The sequence below is a fragment of the Epinephelus moara genome, chromosome 12, assembly GCF_006386435.1.
Source record: "Epinephelus moara isolate mb chromosome 12, YSFRI_EMoa_1.0, whole genome shotgun sequence".
NCBI lineage: Eukaryota > Metazoa > Chordata > Actinopteri > Perciformes > Serranidae > Epinephelus > Epinephelus moara.
The window spans coordinates 22,205,958-22,223,579 of NC_065517.1; the positions used below are offsets into that span (position 1 = coordinate 22,205,958).

At 40.6% G+C, this 17,622-nt stretch overlaps 1 protein-coding gene across 1 annotated transcript in view; it reads left to right on the forward strand.

The window, feature by feature from the left end:
- The first annotated feature begins 1,395 nt into the window (after positions 1-1,395).
- The window catches only part of enpp1 (ectonucleotide pyrophosphatase/phosphodiesterase 1), a 38,197-nt gene continuing 21,970 nt past the window's right edge, over positions 1,396-17,622 (forward strand). The window contains exons 1-9 of the mRNA XM_050058234.1: positions 1,396-1,746; positions 7,162-7,234; positions 12,154-12,214; positions 13,904-14,001; positions 14,081-14,160; positions 15,557-15,676; positions 16,893-17,002; positions 17,107-17,172; positions 17,275-17,347. Of these exons, the coding sequence (XP_049914191.1) occupies positions 1,612-1,746; positions 7,162-7,234; positions 12,154-12,214; positions 13,904-14,001; positions 14,081-14,160; positions 15,557-15,676; positions 16,893-17,002; positions 17,107-17,172; positions 17,275-17,347 (816 nt within the window). The 5' untranslated portion in view covers positions 1,396-1,611. The remainder of the gene's footprint in view (positions 1,747-7,161; positions 7,235-12,153; positions 12,215-13,903; positions 14,002-14,080; positions 14,161-15,556; positions 15,677-16,892; positions 17,003-17,106; positions 17,173-17,274; positions 17,348-17,622) is intronic.

Below are 17,622 nucleotides of genomic sequence, written 5' to 3' on the forward strand. Positions count from 1 at the left end.
CTGGGCTGGATGTGGCCCGTGGGCCGCCGTTGAATAGGCCTGGCCTAAATCATTTTTGCCTTAGGCTAAATTTCATAAAGCCTAAAACAAATGTGAACCTGCAAGATATGATGCTGCAATGTGAATTACAGCTGAAACTATTTTTCAGTTGCTGGTGAAGATTCTCAGTCATCCAGGTCATGGTAATTCCAAGTGCCATATGTAGGACAAAAAATATGGGTAACTATTTTGATATTTTAACTAGTTAAGTCATTTTTGTTCTAACAAAAAAAAAACCTAAATCTTCATTTGTTCTCAGTGTGATATTTGATGCTCTATTTATGCAACTGAAAGCTAAATATCTTTGGGATTTGGACAGTTGTTTGGACAAAACACTCTAGTGACAAAACAAACTGGACACCCCATTGTTTCAACTGCGAGCTAAGCTAGCGGAAGTCGGTGTTCCCAATATCCGGGTTGCGCCCTGATTTTTACAGACATTTTTCGCCGTGTTCTGATGGTTGAAAGACCAAATAACTAAGGGAGTAGAACCACATATAGGAAAATGTCCTTATTAGCTTTCTAGCGGAAAGTTAAATTAGACATCTGATACCACTCTTATGGGTAAAGTGAATGTATGCAGTAGCCAGTTAGCTTAGCTTAGCTTTGAACAGCTAGCCAGAACAGTCGAGCAGTCACGTCCTATGACTGGTTGCCTAGCAACAAACCAGAGCTACCAATCAGTGTGGCACTTAACCCCAATAATGTTATGTTTTATTGCGGGTTAAACAAACGAGATATATCCTGTAAGTTATTGAGCTTTATAGAAGCCGGTAGATGGTTTTTGTAACCGTTGGAGTGAGACAGGCTAATGTTAACTGCATAACTAAAGCTAACCAGCTGCTGGATATAACTTTAGCAAGTAATTTTATAGGACTCAACTGTCCCAGACGCCATTTTGGGCTGTTAGGGGAAGTTTGCCTCGGGGCCCTTCTGTGAGACGGGGGAAGAATCGTGGTTTTTGAGTTAAAATGAATAGAAAGCCCATCAGGCAAACTTCTTCCATGTGCCCAAATTATACTGTCATCTTTGGATGTTATTAGGGATAGCGCACCACTCCAGTCTGACCACAAGATGGCGGCAGCGTTAAGTCACTTCACAGTAAGTATTTATTGAAGTTCTTCAGCAGCTGTTTGACAGTTAGTTTGTTCGTTTTTACAGCTCAAACATTAAATGTGAATAACACTTTTGAGGCACGTATTTACATAAATATCATGTATATGTTTGTATATTTTTTCATTATGGCTCCAACTCTTTCCTAAAGTGGCCAAAGCATCTGATTTTACTAGTGAACAGACTTCACTGGAAAATGACACTTGAGCCAAAATAGCAGAGTGTTGAGGTCGGCTCAGCTTTCTTTAATCAGCCCCGCAGCTTCTAACTCTCTCGCAGATCAATCACATGCTGCTGCTGCTCTGCAAACTTGGAGACGTCAAGGAACAAGGCGGTGCTACACTTGAGCAGAGGGGTCATATCCTACACACAGCATATACTCCTCAGCCAGGGTAAAGGTCTGTGTGCCACTCACTCCCTCCTGGAAAACACTGGCAGGAGTTTGCAGCGCTCAGCAGCATGGAAGTAACCAAAGGAGAGGACCGCTCGGCTGAACAGGCTGCGTCTTTGTTTGGGACACCAGAGCTGGAGAGTCAAAGGGGAAACACTGAACGAGGAAAGAAGAGGAATAACCTCTGGAAAATCATCATTGGGGTACGTTCAATACAGCTTATACTCACCTACCTTCATATATGACTTCTTCTCTACACTACAATGTTTGAAGGCCACATGTTATTAATTCAACAGTCCTACAGGAAACATCACAAAAATTGTTTTTCATGACTTAAACTTATTTGGTCTTGCTGCACATTTTAACCATATTATCAAAAGCAACTTTAGTGCGTCTGTGTGGTGCTCAAAAGACTTTTTATAGTCACCCAAATATATCTTTAAAAGGCTTTTCAGTGTTTCTATAGGACCATAAAATGTGTCTGTAAACTTGGAATGTGCCCATAAACCCCCTTAGATTCTGAGTTTATAGTGACTGTTAGAGGGGGGAAATCATCAAAGCATCTGCTTTGATAACTAATTAATGTTTTAGACCTTTTCTAGCCAAAATACTGAGAAAGTGCCAACCATGCTCTTGTTGCAGCTTCTAAAATTTGAGGATTTGCTGATCGTCTTTGTCAAATTTGATTGTAAACTGCACTTATTTGGGTTTTAGACTTTTGGTAGAACAAAACAAGACATTTGGAGATATCAGTTAAGCTTAAATGGCAAGATTTTCTACAATTTTTGACATTTCATAGACTAAATGATCAGTTAATGAATCATTAATGTAATCTGCAGATTAACTGATAATGAAAATAATCATTAGATGCAGCCCAAGTGACAGTATATGACTTTATTGCAAAGTCATACATCACAAGAATTCAAAAATACACACCCATAGACCTACATTTATGCACTGTTTACCCCCGCTGTAATTAATCCCCAGCTGTCAAACAGCCAAGACTGTTAGCACTGGCAGTGTGAATGTGCGAACCAAATGTTTTCACTCCAGTGCAAAAAGACAGAGGCCAGAAGTGTCTCTGCAGGTGAAGATGAGCTACAGTTGTTCGTGCAAAGCAGGACAGGACCTTTCGGATCACAGTGCGTATTGTAACACAAAAGAGTCAAGTTTCAGTTGAAAGTTTGGTGCAGTGAGAAAAAGGGAGCATGCAATACTTAACTATTTCCAGTGTGTATTCTGGTGTTTAAGGGGGTTGCAGTAAGGGGACACAGACAAAAAGAGAAGAATATCACCATACGTTTAGTTTTGGAGCTGCAATTTACAGATATTTTCATTACCAACTAACCTGTTGATTATATTCTTGATTCATTATTTAATTAACTGCATAATTATTTGCTTGATAAAGGGTCAAAATATGTCAAAACAATGAAAAACAACACAACACAATGTGATATCCTACAGTACATAGCTTGTTATGTGCGACCAACAATCCAAAATGCTTAAAATATTAAATTCACTCAAAGGTAAGGACAAGAAAAGCAACAAATTCTCACATTTGAGACCCACTACTATCAAATGAAATGTTTGGCTTTTTTCCTCATAAAATAAACAATTAATAGATTATGATAAAAGTTACTGATAAATGAGTTTTAGCAGGTCTATTTTGTTTTGACATCTTTGCATACTGCTGTGTTCAGAGAATCAGTTCCAGTTGTACAAACATCATATGGCACTGTAAGGTTATTATCTGGATAAATGTGTCCACCATACAGCATGTGTGATGACAACTGAGCTTTGAATTAATAATGTGGAGGTGAGGGAAACGTTCACATAGCAGACAATGCTGCTGTGGATTTAAATCAGCTGAGAGCCGCTTTCAGACCAAACAACAACCCCAGCTGTCTTTCACTGACTGCCTCTATCTACCTTATAATCTGAATGACAATTTGCCTGCACGGTAGAATGGCTGTTTTGTTTGTATTCTCTAGAATTTTATTGTCGTCACCGAGGAAAAGTCACATAAACAACAACAGCCATTTTTGTCCATGAGGCATTTAGACAAACCACACAAACTCTACAGAGAAACTAAATCTGGGATACATTTGAGGCTTTACATAAAGACTAAAACCATAATTGAAGGAATTGCAAAGAAAAAATGTGATTATATGTATTAGATGCTGCTTTTATTTAGCTGTGGTCGGGGCTATATCAGCAAAAGATGAGCTTTTTACAGTAAAAGAATGAAATACATTGATATATTAGGCCCAATGGCACATTTTAAGTGAGATACTGTACTGTATGTAGCTGTATATCCACTCATCTGCCTCATCACTGAAATAAACTGTCAGAAATCACATTACAGTAAACACTTTTCAAACTGTTGACAAGCAAACTCGTGTGTAAGCCACAGGTAGTTTGCAGCTGCTGTTTGCTTTATACTAATTAAATACACATGTGGCAAAGTCTAGACAATAATATTCACAGTCTGTCCTGTCACACACCAGTCACCATACAGCTGGTAGTAATTGTGATATTGTTACTTGTTACACTGAAGTGTTATGTAAGGTCTTGCAAAAGGTTGACTGCAACATCTCTGGACGAAAGCCACGAAGCAGGGCTGCTTTGTTCTCTAACATGGGGGTTACTTTTTGTGTCTTTTTGTGGACTTTATTTTGCTCTTGCAGTCTGATTTTGACTCCTCTCTGTCTAATCAGATCTTTGACCAGTAGACAATAGAGGCAAAACTGAAGGTTGTCGTGTGTTTCAGTCTGAGTCAAGTAGGTTTCCACCAGACAGACTGTTTACTTTCACAACCCACAAAGACCACGTCTTTCCCAAGGAGCCCATGCAATCCAGGTCTCTCACTTTCTTCCACCTATAGCTGGAGAAAATAAGTGCACATACCCAGACACCACGCACACACAGCAGCATATTTTCATACCCGTCTAGGAATTCTCGCGTATGTGAATCACACTAAATGGATTACTCGTGGGTGATGATTCCCTACAGTCTTGCTTTTGAGACTAACAGCGCTCCACTACAGCTTTTATAGTGATTAAATTAAAGGGCATGAATGAGCACAGCATTAAAGTATATAATGTAGTGTTGAGTCGGATGGTTGTCTTTGTCTTAAAACAAGTAAAAGTATCGGCCACAACTGAATTTGCTCCCTGTGTATATCAACATGGTTTATACATCCTCCTACAAGTGAGCTCCAGTTGGATTTATGTGTATTATTTAGTTTGGAAAACAGATATATATTTGTCTGCATTGGGAAAAAAAGGTTTTATATTCCACATTTTAAGTGAAAACAGATATCCGAGTAGTTAAGATAACGAAAGCAAATATAAACAGTCTTTACCACCAGCCTATAAATAACTTTAATGATTCCTGTGACTTGTTAAGATACTGTAAGATAAGATTATATATTTATGGCTCTCTTGAGGAAGTAGGATTCTTGAAGCAGAAAAACATTACGTCAAAAGGACGTAATGGAATATTTTTTGCTTAGTAAGTAAATATTTTTTTTTTTTTAGAGAGACAGGAGGAAGAGGATGTCATGTGATGAGAAAGCATTTACAGCCCCACTTCCAGCTAAAGGGCAATAAGCTACTGCTCATTGCCCTTTAGTCAGGGCCCTGCACGTGGTCCCAATGGGGTCACAAGCTGGTCAAATCATGGACTGCAATGGACATGTTGTAATTCTATCAAACCGACGTGTTCATTTTGAGGTGGCATAAGCTTAACAATTTGAAAACCACCAACTTACGGGACTAGGGAGACGTTTCAGACTGGCAGGATACCGTTTTATAAACTCCACACTACTTAAACGACCACAATAACCGCTGCAGGCCCTGTGTGGGTGTAGCAGGAGCTTCAAAACAGGTGGCAATGATAAGATTGCACCTCGCCCCGAAGTGAGCAGCCATCTCTGGGCAGATATGAGCCGAGCAGCTGATATAGGAAGAAGCAGAGAGACCCACAACCTCCTTTGACTTTTCAGTTAGAGAGAGCCAAGACCAACATCCAGACAGTTGGAGACGGTATACTGGAGAAAGTGGAAATCATTAGGTTACACTGGGCAGGGTTAAGGAAATAAATAGCAGGCCCACCTTCACTCAGCTCTGCAAGACTCTTATCCCATCTTAAATAAAGATTGGAGACTGACCAAAAAATGACCAAATAGAAGAATAATCCAAATAGTAAGACTTTATGTGTACAGCCATATTAGCAGCTTTGTGAGGCTGTGAGGCACAGTGGTGCTGCTTTGAGCTAAATGCTAAAGTCAGCATGCTAAGATTCTCAATGGCAATGCTAACGTGCTAAAGTCTAGAGGATAATACGCAACGTTCACCATCTTAGGGTGCGTTCGTCAATCCAGTCTGACGCTCTATTCTAATATTAGAGTCCTGTTGTTGAAAGAAACGGTGCATTCTACTTCTACACTGATTAAAAACAGTTAAGTTAGTCACACATACACTCCACTTGGTGCCCTTGTGCTCCTTCTCCCTAGTCAGAGCACCCAGAGTGCGCTCTGCCACCTTAAGTGTGCGATGTTCTGGGTAACTGATCAATAGCGCTCCAAATCATACCTTACAAATGGTCCAGTTTGTGCTGGAGTGCGTTCCGGCACATGGAGTGAGTATTTCTAAGGGCACCCTTAGCTTAGCATGTTAGCATTTGCTAATCACCGATACACATAAAGTGCAGCTGATGATTATGGGCAGTACATTAAGTTTTCAGGTTATAAACCTGATCATAAACCAAAGTATTGGACAAACTAAAATCGATAATAAGTCAGGGAATCACAAAAGCTCTTACAGTTCCTCCTGAGGGAAACATGGATGTCAGAATCATCCATCCAGTAGTTGTTGAGACATTTCACTAAAAACCACAATTGTAGCCCCATTGTGGCGCTAGAGGAAAAGTCATGGGATCACCAAGGTCAGTAAAATTCATCCTCTGGAGAACATGAATGTTTCTTCTAAATTTCACGGCAGTCCATTAAATAGATGTTGAGGTATCTTACTCCGGACCAAAGTGGTGGACTGAACAACCCACATTGCTGTCTCTAGAGCCAACACAGGATAACAAATCTGTCTGTTGTGTAGTCACAGCACACTTTCTGTTGTTGTTTATGATTCCTCCAAATGTCTTGATTTATTGCTTCTCTAAGGGAGCCAGAAGTTGGTCACACTATGTTTATATTATGGTCGCAAGGCATGTAGCTGACACTGGAGTGTGTCTGGAGTGCCAGGAGAACAAGCTTTTTGCCAAATTCATTTTCACCACAGTATCATTCAGAATACCATGATGATGATTATTTGTTCAGTTTCCACTTGCAGCAAGTGACAGTGGTTACTAACAGCTATCAGATAAAATGTTTTTCCATCATCATTTATAACAGTGGGACATTATTTGAAGAACACTGTTGATCATTATTAAACACAGAGTGTTAGACTTTGTGGAGCTTTGTTTCTTTTACCCTGTACTCACCAGAGCCAGGAGTTCAATCTGAACATCTTCTTTTATGTTTGTTGACAGCTGCATTTGATTTATAATACCTTCAGTGACCTTAACCTAAACATATCCAAAAATTTGTTCTCTGGCTTCAGGTTCTGCTGCTGTGCTTACTGGTGATCATCCTCGCAGTGGTTCTTTCTCTGAAGAAGAGCAATAATGGGAAAGGTAGGCACTGTTGGCCATTTTATTGTCTTGATTTAACAGCTTGTATGTTTCTTATGGTGTTTCCACACCTTGTAAGTATCCATCAGCACAGTCACTAGCTGTAGGGTTTTTCAGAGGGTAACATAAGTTAGTTACAATATAGTTAGGCTGCAGTTTTAAGGTAATCTTGACCACTAGTATCACAATAGAGCATGTTGTGCATCTCATGCACACTCACAAGGACACTCATGTTACTGCGATGCTATGTTTCACACTATTCCACTTACTAACAGGTCAGAAAATACAAAAATATGGGCTTTAATTTGGAAAATCTGTCCCCTTTTTGCACAGATTTAAGATTTCATTCCCAAATCTCAAACTGCTCATCTGCTCTTGCTTTCACTCACATGTAAATATTACCGATACTATATTATATTTCTGACTGAGCTCCCTCTGAGCCATGGTTTTCACTCTACAGCACAGAGTGAATGAAGAAACCTTGGTTGCAACAAGAGAGACAGACAGAAATAACCATCTCAAGTTTCACTCTGGAGCACTTATTTTGTAAAGGCTGGTGAAAATACATGCTACAAGTTGTTAGTGGGCAGAGGAACAACTGGATTCTCCCACTGCAAGGCTGCAAACCTGCTGTTTGTGCTGCCAGAAAGTGTATCGAATGTAGATCTTGCTAACTGTAGGTTCGTCAGAAACTCTAAACGGGAAGTATTTACAGCAACACTGAAGGAGGGTCAAGTTACCAACCAGCCAGCCGGTGAAGAGAAACACAGAGGTGAATGTTACCTTCTGAGACTGGGTTTGATTTATCCACAGGATATGTTTCTGTCAAGGTGGTGTGATTCAAGTTTTTTTTTTTTTTTTTTTTTGCCCACTCCTGCAAAACACGTCATAAACACACATTTAAGTGAAAGAGGAATGTTCACCCGAAGTTTGCATGTTTTCTGCAGCTATAGCTTCCCTCTGGTTAGACGTGGGCAGTAGCTTCAGTGTGCTCTTTGTTGCAAACCACCGTGCCAAAACACTCCTCTTCCATTTCGGGGGCAGTGGTGGTGACTGTGGGCAACTGTCCCCGGCCCAGGGCGGGGTGCTCTCTCTGCTGTGGCATTCCCTTTAACTTATATTTCCCACCCAGCTAACATGAAAGCCATATGGAAAGAATAAATCTTGACTTTGCACTCACCCGGACTCTTATTTTGGTGTTTTTTTTGCATCTGTGCAGCTTTGTTGGAGCTTTTTTTTGTAACGCTGCTTTCTTGGTGAGGCCTTTGGAAACAGATAAAAAGAAATAAAAATAACCTCAGGACTTTACTTCTTCCTCGAGGCTGACAGTATGTAGTATGAACTGCTGAGAGTGGGCTTTCCCGTGGATTACAGACCACAGCAACTTGTCTCCTGAGACAGAGCATCCCCGTGTTCGGTCCAAACCACACTGCTGGCCTCGAGAGGCAGTGAAGAGGGGCTCTCACTGACATGCTAAGACTCCCTCTGTCATGTGTCCAGTCACCAGCAGGCTTGACTGATGCTATTGGGAAGGCAGTTGCTTTAAAGGGGAAAGAAATGGCCAAGAGCTTCCTGTGCAGAGTCAAACCATCTGTGGGAATGTCCTCAAGCAAGACTTAGTTTGTTTCCAAATGCTTGCAGAGCTGCTCTGGAGAAAACAATAGAGGATATGTTGTGTTTTTATTAGGTTTGTGTTACAGTGCTTGACAAATACATTCAAATCACGCCTTATTGCAACACCAGAATGAGACTCACTCGTCTCCTCCTGGTCATGTACTTATGTGACCCCCTTCCCCTATTTTTCCTCCCCAGAAACTTAACTTTATCTTTCGTTTACATTCCATATTTTGTGCTTTTAATGGAGTGTTGCACAGAGCTTCACCCACGCCTCCCGCACCCGCCTCATTAGATCTGAACGAGAAAGAGGGAGGGGGATGAGAGTTGAATGAATAATTTAGACCTCAACTACATTCTTTGGAAATGTAAACAAAGTTTTGCCATCTGAAATGTAAACACAGACCTCTTATTGTGATATTGCTGTGCTAGCTACTCAGGAGCTAACAGTCAGTGTGGTTTTATGATTGGTGGGCTTAGCTAGGCACCCCACATTTGATTGGATACATTCATGTAGTGTTCAAAATGAGCCATAAAAATCAGAGAGATAAAGAGAGATTTTGTTAACTTAACTCAGGGACTCTTGCAGCCTGGGAGATGTATTTTTCATCTCAATGTGTCTTTAAAGCTGCACAGATCAGTGTGTTTATACTAAGAATGGGTCACATGACTGCGTTTAATGTAAAGGTGGTCACTTGTAGTAATGATCCAAAAGAGATTTGACACTTACTCTGCAGGCAGATAAAGTTAGCTGCAAGCTTGTGAACATAGCGAAGCATTTAGCAGCTAAAGAGAGACAGATATTTCCCTTCAGAAGTTGGCTGAGAGCGAACATATGAGTAAATATTTGATTTATATTTGTCAGATGGTCAGAAACACGACTCCTGATTAATGCCCTCTGTGTCAGCTGGATGTGCAAATAAGCATCTGTTTGCTAGTGTTCAGCATGACATATATCAATTTTGTGTGTACTGTCCCCAAGTGTCCAAAAATAATAATTAGTGCAGGTTTACATGTTGTGAATGTAGTTGTTGATATGTCACGTGCAAAATGGGTCTAAGACAGTGATTTCTCTTGTTTCACATGCATGTATTTCCTCAGATGATACGATGTGGTCAGTAGTGAAATGGTCAAACCTCTTTAGCTGTTTTCTCTCCCTGTTTTGTTTCCATGTGAACAAAGTCCAGATGGTTTCTGTGGTATGACAACACGTCAAGTCCTGCACAAAATCTGATTTAAAAATGTGATGGTTGAGTGTTTTGTCTTTGTTAATAGAGTCTGTGTGTGCTGTTATCCATTCATGTCATTACGCAACATATTCATGTGGTTCACAGAGTTGTGCGCTCTTCTTGCCTAAAAGAAAAAAAAAGAACAGTGGAAAACTTCACTGGCCAGGAAGCAGACGAAACCTTCAGTCCCTCTCTGTATTTAGTCATCTGATGAATATGTGGATGACAGTGTGGCATTGCTGGACTTTCACTTCCTCTTGTGTGCTTCTGAAATGACTCAATAATGCCATTTAAAGGAGCTATATGTAAGAAATCTAAAGCAAATAGTCATAAAATCCTCCTAATATGTCACAGAGACTAAGGAATAATGTTCATATAACATACTGATCTNGCCCTGCCACGGCAGCCGCCCATGGGCAAACAAATCAGTCTCCAGCGTGCTGCTGTCCAGCAACCTCGAATCTGTAGGGGAGGGGGGGCGGACACGACTCGCGGCAGTATTTTGAATTTGAGTGCAGTAACCGTTTTGGCCACATTCTTACATACAGAGCCTTTAATTTGATGTTAAAGGCTCTGAAAACTTATTTTCACAATCAACTTCTTACTGTGACTGATGGGATCCAAGATCTTCCGTCCAAGTTTAACAATGTTGGCTATTTTACATGAGAGATTTTGGGATCTCAGTTTTTGTTTATGTGTTTCTCACTGGTTTGAAGTCAGCAGGGCTCAGTTGAATGGATGGTTTACTGATCGCCCCTACTAGGCACAGACCCAGGGGCCCACAGTGTCCGGGGTTCTTGCCTTTGCCTGCAAAATGTCACCCAAATTAACATGCACTGACCAGGAAGAGACACAAAAGACCACAAAGGGATGCAAAGGAACTGCAAAGAGACACAAAAATAGCTACAAAAACAGACAAAACAACAACGGAGAGTCACGAAATGACTACAAATATACAGAAACCAACCAAAAATGACACAAAATTTGCATGAAGCGACAAAAACCAACCACAAAGAGACACAAAACAACTACAAGCGGACACAAAATGACTGCAGATATACACAAATCAGCCAAAAATGACACAGAATTACCACAATGAAACACAAAAGGACCACAAAGAGACGCAGAACCACAAAAGATGCGTAACAACTGCAGTAAGATGCAAAACCACCCAAAAAGTCTGTGTGTTTTGTCCCTATGTAGGAGAGGTAGTGAGGCCCAGGGGCCCACTGTCTCATGCCTAACTCATGCTCAGTTGGAAAAACATGATGTCATGTCTTTTACGGGTCAAACCACACCCACAGAGGCTGTGATATGGCAGATTAGATCTGTTTTTGAGTACTGAACTCTGTGCTGCACACTAAATCACTTTCATTTGTCTTAGCATATGATGTCAACACAGAAGATTTTTCCAACAAAACACATACTGTGTATAAAAACTGCCTTTTCTGCTCAGAATAAGCTTCAGTCTGTTCGCTTGGATTTGAAAGTTTGGTCCAGCAGAGTAACCCCTCTCTAACCATGATGAAATAGGCAAGACTCTGAGGGTTTGTTACGTATGTTGACCCCCTGGCTGTGGTGGCAATTGCCATGACAAGTATAAAATAGCAGGACACTGGTTAACCATAGTCCCAGTGTGCCTCTCACACATGGTGTTAGCATTGGCAAGCCTGAATAGCGCCCGCAGAGAAGCAATATCCTACATGAAAACAGTTTATTCCTTTGTAAAACATTCATATCATAAATATATTTGGGGGGGCATTAAAGGTCAGCACAGTTCTCGCCATTCGTGACATCAGTGTTGTTGTTACTGCACATTAACATTAGGTCAGGAAAATATATTGTATGCAACTAGAAGCATACCTATTTTTTATTGTTTGTTTTTTGGCCGGGGGTGCTTTCATTTGATAAGGGGACAGAGAGGGGATGACATGCAGCAAAGGGCTAGAAAGTCACAATCAAATCTGCAGCCGCTGGAGCAAGAATGTAGGCTTTGCATATGGGATGCCACCAGGTGTGCTACTCGGCACCCTGAAGCATACCTTTTTTTTACTGACAGTGCTCTTCTTTTCCCCGCAGAAGGAGAACTCTGGCTACAGCAGGAATCGGCCGACAGTCATCTCCCACAGTGTCCACCTGGGTAATGTAATACTCCTGTAATGCTGTTGTAATGTGATAACTGACATGATTTTAATGGAAAATAATACCTTACATCCCATCTGGCCTGGTTTGGATCACAGAAGCTGCTGTCCTCCTCTGTACGATAACTTGTGGCATGTTTTAGTGTCGAGAATGAAGCGTTTCAGCTGTAACTCCCACAGTTTGACTGAGTTGAGCTTATTGTTCTCAGTAGGCGGTTCTTAGTGGAAATTAAACTGTGACCACAGAGAAAAATAGAAAGACTTCTCTGTCACTCTCTTTTTTTTTTTAGAAGTGTGTAAATAATCCAAACACATAATTCTTGTTTTTTATGATGGTGTTGATTTAGTGGGGGAAAAAAGCAACTGTCTCTATGGAAACCCGGCTAATAACTCTGAGTAATCAGGCATGTGTTTGTGAGTGGTGAGTGTGTGGTCACATGTGTGAGTGTGTTTCTGCTTTGGTAAGGGAGTAACCCCAGACAGACTCGTTAGACGATGGAAAAGAAAAACCTGTGGCTCCAAATGAGGCTTCTTTTGGTTTTGAAACATCTTTGAACAAATGAATGTTGTCTGCGTTTTTTTATATCAAAGTCACTTGTTCTCTTGGGTTTGTTTGTATTGTTTGTGTTGACAAAACCACACGTTTATTTTAATGTGGGGCTTGGCCTTTACACGCAAAGAGGAAGCTCTTGTGGAAAGTGCTGATGGCAAACATTTTTTTAACGTGTTAATTTGTTGAATATACAGATTATTTTGCAAGGACCAAAGTATAGGAATTGCTGATTAATTCATTTTAATCCAGTTATTCATTGATCCCTCCGAAACAGCATTTTTAAATTGAATTTGAAATTCCATTATTTATTTATTTATTTATTAAATAATATATTTATTGATCGTCTTTTTTCTTAAAATACCCATTTTAATTTGACCAATTAATTTACTTTTTTAGTCACTATATTCAATCAAAAATGCTATTAAAATTCCTCTATTTATTATTGAATATCATTTATGAATAATTCAATTTAATTATTTTTAATTAAGATTTTTTTTTAAATAATTCCTGTTTTTATTGTCTAATTAGACATCAATTAATGGAATGCTTAAGCACTTCTGTTTATTATATATGTACAATCAGTTTTATGTCAATGATAGATTGATGACTATGTATGTAACTCGAGAGTGGTCATTGTAGTGTTGACCAATCATTTAACGGCAACCTGTGTTTCTTGACACTATTCGATACTTCTGGTCAATATTCACAGCCCTGTGTAGCTGCGATAAGATAGTTATATAACTTATCACGAGTTATGAAGCATTAATCTGTCACTCTTGCAGATAATCAAATTAATGTAGTGCTCCCAGTGAAAAGGGCCGTGCTTCAGTCTGGGCAACAAACAAATCTGCAGAGACCAACAGAACCCTCTTTGATATACTATCAGTAGATTCACATTACTCTTCCTGTTCCTTCTCCTCTGTGTGTTTGTGTGGTCTGTGATTTCACTTTTTTCCCTCCTGCTCAGTCAAAGAGCTGCTTTGTACTCTGCCTACACAGCCCTACTGTACAACACTGTTGGTACAGTACTGGTGCCAAAGATATCTCCTGCTGAGTAATTATTCCATTTCCCTTTCCCAACCCTACCTCAGTGTCAACGTAAAGCATCACTCTTCCTCTCTGTCTTCCCTCCCAGATTTAACAGGTCCCCTCTCATCCTGGTGTCCTTGGACGGTTTCAGGGCGGAGTACCTGAAAGATCACGCCAGCCACCTTCCTATCATCAACAAGTTACGTAAGTCCCTGACATTGTTGGCTCCACAGCTCTTCGTGGTTTACTGTGCATCCCGAGACTGAACATAACTGTGTTGCAGGAAACACTGGAGTCACAACACCATACATGAGGCCTGTTTATCCCACAAAGACCTTCCCCAACCACTACAGCATTGTGACTGTAAGTCTTTCCTGGTTAGCTCACAGAGTCAGGGGCTGATTTATATGACAGATTGCTTTGTCTGACTTGTTTTGTCAGTGGTGTAAGAAGAGCTCATAAAAGTCTTCTATTCAAAAGAGAAGCACTGACAGTAAAATATCAAAGAGTACTCGTTCTGCAGAAAAATGGTGACCGTGATTTACACATATTATATATTACATCAGGGGCGGACTCTGGCTGTCTGAGGGTCAGGGGCGGAAAAAGTAAAAAGGGCACCAGTGCACAGAAAGTTTTCTGGCACGTAGGGCACCACATCATGTTTTCTCAATTTTAAGTCCACCCTAGAGATTACTAAAGAATGCTGTCTCCACTGGAATGGCACCCTAGAGGGTACTTCATCACTTTTACTCCATTTAAAGACATCTTAGGGGGCACTTTATCATGTTTTTACCACTGGAGGGAGGCACCCAAGAGGGCACATTGTCATGTTTCTTTCAATGTAAGGGCACCCTTGTGCATGTCATCACATTTTTCTACTGGAAGGGCATCCTAGAGAGCACTTTATCATGTTTTCTTTATTCAAGGGCACCCCAGTGGTGCACTTTATCCAGTTTTCTCCACTGGATGGGCATCAGAATTTAGTGCAGTGGTTGTCAAACAAGGGCTTGGGCCCACGTCAGACAGTTACCAGATAAATCTGAGGGGTCGTGAGTTAATTAATGGGGCAGGAAAGAAGAAAAAACAAAGCTCATTGTAACAAATTCCTATTAATTTGTAATATTCTCTCATCTTTGCTTAAGTTTTATATCCTTGGGTCTCAAACCAACTGGGAGGTTTAAAGGAAAAATGTCTTTTGTGGTTCTGCTAACATCTCGCACAGTGATGTCTAAAAGTAGCAAGAGCCCCCGTTTTTTTTGTAAGAGGTCACAAGACAAAAAAGATTGATTTTATTTTATTTATTTATTTTATTACCTTATTATGTTTTAATATAAACCTGAAAAGTAACTTTAGTACAATATTTCCCTCTGAAAAATACCTCAAAATTCTACTTGAGTAAATGCACTTACTTCCTTTCCACCACTGCTTTTAGTGTACCACAGTTCAACAGTGAACTAGTGTGAGATTTGGGGGTTTCCCTGTGATTGTAGAGGCAGTGTCTCCTCACAGTGATACAGAGATTACTGTGGAGGCTTAATGGCTTACATGTGCTTGTGGAGAGGAACAGCAGCAGAACCAGGGGGCTTACAGAGTGCCTTTCACCTCTCTCGGCTGAAAACAGACCCTGCAATTAAAATAAACTGCTGTGGTTACCAGTAATATTTAGGTTAGAAAGGCTGGAGAGGGGAGGTAATCACTTAAAACCCTTGCAGCCACAGAATCAAAACAGCTCACCTTAACTGCGTCTATCTCTCTGCAGGGTCTTTACCCTGAGTCTCATGGGATTGTGGATAACAAGATGTACGATGTGGACCAAAACGCTTTCTTCAGCTTGAAAACTGAGGAGAAGTTCAACCCAAAGTGGTACCAAGGAGAGCCGGTAAGTGAATCTGTGAGACCACAACATTGTGTACAATGGGAGCAGTGTGACTGTTAGGTAAATATTAGTCTTTTAAAAGTATTTTCATTGGCAAAGGTCACCATAGGGAAGTTTGAGCAATGATTTTGTAACATTTCCTTCACACATCGGAAAGCCAGACCCTATTGTGTTGTAATAAATGAGAATAACCACACCCTGATTTTGTGGAAAACCTGACATTAATCCACTTGTGTAAGAAATATGAAGCATTGTGCTCAAGCCGTGCTGTAATTTGCTGTCTGCGAATAGCCTTTTATTTATTTATTTTTTTTTGACAGCGCAGAGTTTCATAGCTGAGAATCACCTCTCCCCGGAATGATCTTCTTGATATAATTATGGATTGTGCTCGTGCTAAATGACAGCTTGTGAGGGCTGCGACTTGTGCTTGTTTAGACACTTTGTGGTTCCCGTCTAAATGGGATGCCTCTTAAATTTCATTCCTCAACTGTGTGACAGGCTGCTCCTCTTAAAAAACACACCATGCAGCAACCATACGACTTTCCAGGAGGGGGGAATAAATGAATAATGATTCCTGGACTGCACTCCTTCATAATGAACCAATACAACTAAGTGCATCTGCCAAAACATGCTCACAAGCCTGCTGCATGAATAAACCACTGCTACCTGCAGAACAGGTATCGATTTAACATGAAGCCAGGCAGATGGATCTCCATCAGTCGTGGCTGGTCTGTGAGGAATTACACTTTCATCGTAATGAAACACTTGTGCTGTGAGATGAATGAATAAGGTATTACTCTACTACAGCTTAGCCTGTCTGAATTAATCAGGAACTGAGCTGACACCCTCATCTCCCTTCCTTTTGTTTCCTCTCCTCTCTTTTTTGTTTTCCTTTTCTTTCCTTTTGCCTAATTTCTTTTCTTTTTCTCTTTTCTNTTGTCTCATCTCCTCTCCTTTCCCGCCCTTTCCTCACTTCCCTTCTTCTTTTGTCTCGTCTCGTCTCGTTTTGTCTCATCTCCTCTCCTCTCCTCTTCTCCCATCCTTTTCTCCTCTCCTTTCCTATCCTTTTGTTTCATTTTCTCTTCTCCTCTCTGATCCAATCCTCTCTTCTCCTTCTGTTTCATGTCCTCTCCTGTCCTGTCCTTTCCTGCATTTCCATCCTTTCTGTTTCATCTCCCTTCCTTTCCCATCCTCCCCTCACCTATTCCCCCCCCCTCAGGTCTGGGTCACTGCCATTCGTCAGAAACTGAGAGCAGGAACCTTCTTCTGGCCTGGCTCTGATGTAAACATCAATGGCACCTTCCCCACCTTCTACAAGTTGTATGACAAGTAAGATTGATGCCATTATGTAAAACATTGTTAAATTATTTCCAGGAACATTTATGGTATCATATAGTAAAGGCATTTATTAATTCCATGTTTTTTGTGCACAGGAGCATTTCATTTGAACAGAGAGTGTCGACAGTGTTCGAATGGCTCAGTTTACCTCAGGAAGAAAGGTATCACATGTTCATTTTCATTTACATTTAAAACATAATGTAATGAGTTGCCATAAAAAAAACACTGTACATCACACTAAACTGTTGCCTTTGTGATTTTAGACCCGACCTCTACACTTTGTACCTGGATGAACCTGACTCATCAGGACATCGTTATGGTCCAACGAGCAGCCAGGTCAGTCTCTCACTAAACATTAAACCTGTAGTTATAAGCTGCCTTTTAACTGAACAGAAAATGTCACCAGAAAGTTCATTCTTAACCCTTAGAACAAGTAGCTTGACATAATCTTCCACTGAACTCCTCTAACCAGCTTTTTCCAGAGTGTTCATGTCTGCACCACATGTTTGCAGGGCCGGACTGGGACAAAAATTCAGGCCGGGAGTCATACATCCACCCAGGCCACCCAATCCACACATTACATGCTCACACACGTGCACGTGCACGTGCAC